The sequence below is a fragment of the Armigeres subalbatus genome, unplaced genomic scaffold (assembly GCF_024139115.2).
Source record: "Armigeres subalbatus isolate Guangzhou_Male unplaced genomic scaffold, GZ_Asu_2 Contig276, whole genome shotgun sequence".
NCBI lineage: Eukaryota > Metazoa > Arthropoda > Insecta > Diptera > Culicidae > Armigeres > Armigeres subalbatus.
In genome coordinates, this window is record NW_026943015.1 from 139,906 (window position 1) to 147,293 (window position 7,388).

The 7,388-nt window shown below is 39.6% G+C and overlaps 1 protein-coding gene across 1 annotated transcript; it reads right to left on the bottom strand.

Annotated features, from left to right (window-relative positions):
* Positions 1-1,072: 1,072 nt before the first annotated feature.
* Positions 1,073-6,084, bottom strand: LOC134203872 (uncharacterized). Its single transcript, XM_062678710.1, is given in 5 exon segments — positions 1,073-1,582; positions 1,642-1,949; positions 2,241-2,906; positions 5,470-5,574; positions 5,577-6,084. Coding segments are annotated over 5 exon segments (2,031 nt in total). The 5' UTR covers positions 6,019-6,084.
* Between the last annotated feature and the right edge of the window lie 1,304 nt (positions 6,085-7,388).

The window sequence follows — 7,388 nt, forward strand, 5'->3', positions numbered from 1 at the left end:
GCTTATTTTTCATAGTTTATCAAGAACATGCATATGTTTTTTTTTTCGATGAGCACCACTGGTAATAGGTGACAATTTTAATTTTGCCGGCTCTTCCATCGTGATTTTTTCAAGAACATGCATTTGTTTGTGCCGAAAAAGATAATGGACCTATGCCCACGTCAGGAAACCTCGCCGGGGTATCTCGGATGAACAGGTGACGGGAAAATATCAGTTTTACATCAACAAATTCCGTGTGACGGCTCATTCTTCATGATTTTTTTTAAGAATATGCATATGTTTGTGCCAAAGAGAATTATTGACCCTATTGGCCTCGTCCGGAAACCTCTAGAGAGTCTTAAGGAAACCGGCGATAGGTAACAATTTCAGATTAACACCAAAACCTGGCATGTGACGGTTCTTTCTTCATGATTTTTCTAGAATCGACATATTTTGTTTTTTTTTTCGAAGAGGACCACGGACACCTTTGATAACCTCCTGGGCCCTCTGGAGTGCCCCGGAGGAACCAGTGACAGGACAATTTCCGTTGTACACCAAAACACCAAAACTCCAAAATAGGAATTTATATAGGGTAAAGTGCCCAATAGTGGACCCTCCAACCATTTTTGCATTATTACAGCACAATGTAAACATTTTGCTATGAAACTCCATCGGGAGAACCTACCCATGTGATCACGTCCGGGAACCAAAATATGTCAGCTCGTTTTTCATGATTTTTTCGAGAATATGCATATTTTTGCACCGAATAAAACTATGGAATCATGCAGCGAAACTACTTGAAACAAATTTCTATTCTCTTCGAGAAGCAGCAAGTCTTCCAAAGGATCTAGCCTATCCAGCCTCCCCTTTGCACCAAAAACTCAGTTTTGTTTCTCTTGCTTTGCTATATGGAATAAAAACGTAACATTCGGAAATATGTAAAGAAATATCACAAGAACATAGTATTAAACAAAATTGAATGTATTTATGATTTCATGAAATGGTAATAATTCCACAGCCAAGGTTCCGCTTGAATTAACAGGAAATGGGAGAAAATGAAACGATGATTATAATATAGCAAACTGTAGGCGAGCTACGATTCTTCTCCTTCAATAATGGCAGCGATTTGCGGAAGCAGATCTGGATTGAGTTTCAGCAGCAGATTATTTTCCACAGCAGCGGCCGTGAGGTTCATTCTTCGATCGTTTAGCACCAGCTTCAGGGCGCTAAAAGCTCGTTCGACAGAAACTTGAGTGGCCGAAACTGATAGTACAATCAGGGCAACTCTGTAGAGTTCAGGGCTCACGAACTTCTGGCTCACCCAATGCTTCAATAGATTGAAACGAACAGGCTTCGCAGCGCTCGTCGACGGACCAGGACGCGACGTATCGAGAATCGATACCTTCTCTCTCAGCTCTAGCTGCTTCAATTTCTGAGCGAAGGTGGAGTTGTTGGTCACCGAAGTGTTTCCCTGCGAGTCTTCGTCGAAAAATCCTGCCAATATTAGCTCTAGCTCATCTTCATCGATGATGTCATCAGAATCTGGACTGGCAGATTGATCCGTTTTGCCATTTACTCTGTTGTGGAGCTTGATGAGAAATTCCTGAAATTTAGTGGAAAAATATAAAACCATAGTTCATAGCAGCTGAAAGCAAAACATACTTCGATAAGTTCTTTATCTTTGGAAGAAATTCTTCGAGATCCCAGGAAATTGAACCTTGGGTCCAAATACATGCAGGCTTTGAACTGCATTGACTCAGTAAGTTTCTGCAAACGCCGCTGGAACGCTTTCAGAAGTCGTTGCGCCAAGCAGCTATCCTTTAAACGACATAGTTTGGCTTGGCACACCAACCAGTACGCATAAAAATCGCTTAGCGGGACGTGTCGCTTTTGCAATTGCAATGTTAGAACAAATGCAGGTTCTAAAGCTTCACAAAACTGCCCAATAAATTGCCAATGCGGTATAAAATCTGTAGTTGAAAGAAAGGTTAATACTTTATCAAATTTACAGTCTACGAGAGTAACAGAGGACATTAGTCTGTGGGATTATCCACAAAGTACGTCACGCCTCTAGGAGGAAGGAGGGATCAGAGCAGCGTGACGATCCATACCAAAATTTTAAAATTTTGTTACAAAAAGTGTGACGAAAGGGAGATGGAAATTTGAAAATCGTCAATTTTTGCGTGACGTACTTCATGGATCTTCCCTATGGTAGGTTTACTGAAATATGATCTGGGGAGGAGAATGGACTTTCTTCTTACCGACTTCCGGGTACGCTTTTTTTACCATGTTGAAGAAAGTTTTTTGCTTGAAGAGGGACTTCAGCATCAGGAATGTGCTATTCCACCGGGTCTTGTTGCTGATTGGTGGTAGGTGGGCGCCATGCTGTTTAACGAATTTGGAATACTCTCGCTGCCGTAATTTAATCACCAGCTTCTGAATTTTTTTGATTCGTTTTTCATACGGCTTTATGACGTCCCATACCGCCAGTTGAGCGGTATGAGCTGCGCACCGAACACTTCCCAAAACGTGTTGCATAGAGGCGTCAAATGAGTCCGAAGGGACCGAGGGTGTCTCTTCTAGTTGTTTACTTTTACCAGGATTGAAATCATCATCTTCGTCGTCGGACTCCGTCTCGGCATCCTCAACCTCGTTTTGGTCATCCGGATCGTCACCATCATATCCTGTATCACACGGATCAACGTTTTCTTCGCAATCCTCGAACCAATGATCCACAAGTTCGTTTAAATCGATGTTTGCGTGCTCCAGTGATTTTTTCATCTCGGCGACAGAGGCAACCATGTTCGCGCCATTATCGTGGGTAACTGCATAAACGTCATTCAGCAATAATCCGAAGCCACCCAGCACCTCTGCGGTAAGCAGCTGTAAATTTTCCTTCGTCTGCCTTTCTTGAGTTTCCTTGATTGCTACAATTGTAATTTTGAACAATAAAGGATCACATCAAAATTATTACCGCATAAGCATTACAGATTAGCGTAAAAGTCTTATACAGTCACTCTCAAAATTGAGCGTACAGCATGGATTAGATGAATATATTCGAAAATTCCAAAGGAAATTTAATTGTTGGCTCGGTTTTTTTATTGCATTTCAATATTCATCCCTTCCTTCAATGTATGCGTACATAAAATTGTTGAATTTTTTTCTCTAAAGTTCATTTATTTGTAAATAATTTCAAAATACGCCTATTAAATGTGACAAAATTGAGCGCACAGCGAATTTTTTTTCTATAAAATTTCTTATTATAAACGCGATTTATGTATTTTAATATTGTTTTTTCATTATTATATTTATAATAATAAACATCCGCTACTCAAACATTCAATGTTTTGAAATTAAACCATGTTTTAATCAAAATGGCGAACAAGTAAGATGTATAAACAATGCTATTTAACAATTCAATGCTGCTGGGCAAAATAGATGTTTTAAGTTAAGTTATGGATTTCACCGGCATCGTGTCTTACATATGATAGATAATCGAAATCGAGCGAGACATACGATAAATTTGGGAAAATTAATTCGGTAAATGAAGAAAACAGGTAGGTAGCTGTATAGGTAGCTTATAAGCTCAGGCTGTACCTCACAAACGGTAGCACTTAGAAAAAAAATTACCGCTTACCTTTTACATTGGAAATTTTATGTTCTTCCTTAAAATCAAGTCGATAAAAACCTTAAAAAAAATATTTCAACCGTTCTTGAAAAACCAACTTATTAAAAAAAATAAAACTTTTTTGTCCATCATTTCTCCATTATGGCCTCTAGTGTGAAAAAGTACATATATCAAGCATAATTTTTCATAACGACGTATGTAACAATTATGAGGATTCGAGAAATCCTTTGCAGAAAGTTAGCAAAACTTTTTCTAAAACTGTTTTAAAATTATATCTTTTTTCAATACTTTTTTCCGCTGGCATGCATCATTACATGACACGTAATAAGCGTGCTTCACATCATAGCTCAGTTCATTCAAATTCACTGTGAAAAACGATAAAATTATACATACACCGGTATGCTGCACAGACGTCGGTTTTCCATAGTGCACGATTGGCGCAACTGCAGTTTTGTATTGTTTTGCTTTTTATGTTACATAGGTCGCTCTTAGTTTCCATACGTTAAAGCGACGTATGTAACAGTCAGACTTCAAAAATAGAAATTCTTACATACGTCGATTCGTAAAAAGATTGAATTAAAGAATTTTAAGATATAAAATCAGTAAAACCGATGCGTATTATATAAAGCCGCGTGTGATTGTCATGTTGTATTAAAAACCTCGTTTTGTTTACTTTTGTTACATACGTCCTTATGAAAAATTATGCTTGATATAATCTGCTACGACATATCAAAAAATAAAAAATATTGAAATTATCGTTTTTGAGAAAATTGATTTTTAAGTTTTATTTTTAATGGTGAAACATTTTTTTAAAATGTATATTTTTTCACATAGGTACTTCAAATGATTACCTAAAACATTGTCGAAGACACCAAAACGATCGGACAATCCGTTTTCAAGCTAATTTTTATTGAAAGTGTTCAAGGTGTTTTTGCTTAGGCCATTGTCAAAAGTTAGGCTAGAGTCAAAATGGCAAACCAATTATGCAAATAATGTTTTATCATAAAGAATGTATATGCAAAATTTCAGAAACATAAAAAAAATACAACCTTACATTAATCTGTGAAGAAAGAGCAGAGCCATCATAAGACCTACTTCAGGTATTTTGAAAAAAATCCCTTATACAAGGTTCCTACGGCGGACATTCTGGTGAACCCGAATTGGCCGTTGCCCAAAAAATATTTACAGCTCATATTTAGCATCTGCTTAAAAATCCGTGAAGGTTGACATGTCGCTGGATCTATTTAAGGCAAGCAACATTTGTATTGCATACCAGGTTTCTCCTGCGGACGTTCCAGAGGTTCCATCTTGTCCCACGTTTTCACGTTGTAAGATTGCAATCACCTGACAATGAATGTCCATAATAAAACAATGCTGTAGACTATTCATTACTTTTATGAATGACTACAGTAGAAACCAATAAGTGTATTTGAGTGAGTTATGTATGCAGACGTTATTTATCCCCGATCCATTAGCGTACACATACACCACCTCAGCTGAATTTTGCAAAACTTAAAAAAGGTTAGCATCACCTGCAAACTACTTTCACGCTAGTTGGTTCTGTAAAACTTTTCGAGGGGTTGCAATATTGAACTCTGGCGGTGCATTGCATGTTGTAGCGACTCCATACTTTTGACGTGTAGTGCAAATCGATGTAGTGTAATTGGACCGACTATTAAGAAGAACACTAATTTTTTATCTATCCACACCACGGCATATTAAACATCGTTCCCTGACTCCCGTAGTATAATATTTCTGGCAAGCAAACAGCTAAGAGTCTGGGTAAAACTCACTTTTCGTTTCAGATAGTTCTACACTTAAGAATCAAGATTTTTTGCGGATATATTCAGAATAATAGTTACCGAGGTTTCGAATAGTAATGATTCCATCACTATTGAATCTGGCATTGAAGCCAACGAAATGACGGTTGCCTCGAGTAGCTCCATCAACTTCAATCGCTATCATATCGAAATGAGCTCCCGAGCAATGCGTGCTGATTTTTCCACCAAACTAGCAATCGTTTTACGGTTGGCCGTGATTGCGGCGGCATCGCATAGGGGGGTTAACAACGTCTTGAATCCGGTCATTCCAGGAAACGAGTGTAGCAGCGCCGTGGCCAACTGCGTAAGACCAAGTAGCACCTGTTCCCTGTTGATTTCCACAGCGAGCTTTTTCATTTTTTCCTTGAGCGGTTCTGCAGCTTTTTCTGGTGCCGGAGCAGGTAGATCCATGGCCGCGTATACATTGGGGTGCATTTTAAGTATATGCCGCTTAAAGTTCCCCGGCATCAGGTTTTCCTGCTGGTAGCTGCACTTGTCATCCGCTCTGCAGCGGTACTTCCCGTCGTCCACATGAATAACCTGCAGCAGCGTACTTTTCTGTGTAGTGCGACGTTTCATCCTGAAATTCATACGCTACGGTTATAAAGAGAGTTGACTATTGAAATTGAAAAGTACTTACTTGTTCGGATGAAAACAAAAAAGGGGACCAAATAACGCAAGCAATTAGCAATCCGCGAATGCTTTCGAAACAATCGTCGTGATTCAACGAATGCGTTCACTTATGATTGTTTTGACAGGCAATCATGGTGTGCTTTGTGTAGAGCAAGAATGAATGAACAGATGAACACAGTCATTAATGAAAACTGTCAACTCTTTCATGTTTATGTTTTGATCTTCTCTTTTCGCGTGAATGCTAAACTCTCCACATGCATGGTTGCTATGATTGTTTGTCACAGCAGAGGTATGTTCATTGATGATTTTAAATTGAACGTTGCGCGAATGATGCTTTCCATGCTTGCTCACACCTATTAGCCGTGGAAAATCTCTTCAGGAAAACTTCACTGGAAGCTCTGGGAAAACTCTGAGGGAAATTCTGGGTTGATTGGATGCAACGCCAGTCCAGCCAGTGAGGTCGAGGTCACTGGACATTAATGAAAATTATTCGAAATAATCAATTCTTGCATCGGCTGCCCACCTCACACCTATTAGCCGTGGAAAACCTTCTGAGAAAAACTTCACTGGTGGCTCTGGAAAAACTCTGAGGGAAATTCCGAGTTGTTTGGATGCAACGCCAGCCCAGCCAGTGAGGTCGAGGTCACTGGACATTAATGAATATTATTCGAAATAATCAATTCTTGCATCGGCTGCCCACCTCACACCTATTAGCCGTGGAAAACCTTCTAAGAAAAACTTCACTGGTGGCTCTGGAAAAGCTCTGAGGGAAATTCCGAGTTGTTTGGATGCAACGCCAGTCCAGCCAGTAAGGTCGAGGTCACTGGATATTAATGAAAATTATTCGAAATAATCAATTCTTGCCTCGGCTGCCCACCTCACACCTATTAGCCGTTGAAAATATCCGCCGGGAAACTGCTCTGGAAGTTCTGGAAAAGCTCTGAGGGAAATTCCGAGTTGATTGGATGCAACGCCAGTCCAGCCAGTGAGGTCGAGGTCACTGGACATTAATGAAAATTATTCGAAATAATCAATTCTTGCATCGGCTGCCCACCTCACACCTATTAGCCGTGGAAAATCTCTTCAGGAAAACTTCACTGGAAGCTCTGGAAAAACTCTGAGGGAAATTCTGAGTTGATTGGATGCAACGCCAGTCCAGCCAGTGAGGTCGAGGTCACTGGACATTAATGAAAATTATTCGAAATAATCAATTCTTGCATCGGCTGCCCACCTCACACCTATTAGCCGTGGAAAATCTCTTCAGGGAAACTTCACTGGAAGTTCTGGGAAAACTCTGAGGGAAATTCCGAGTTGATTGGATGCAACGC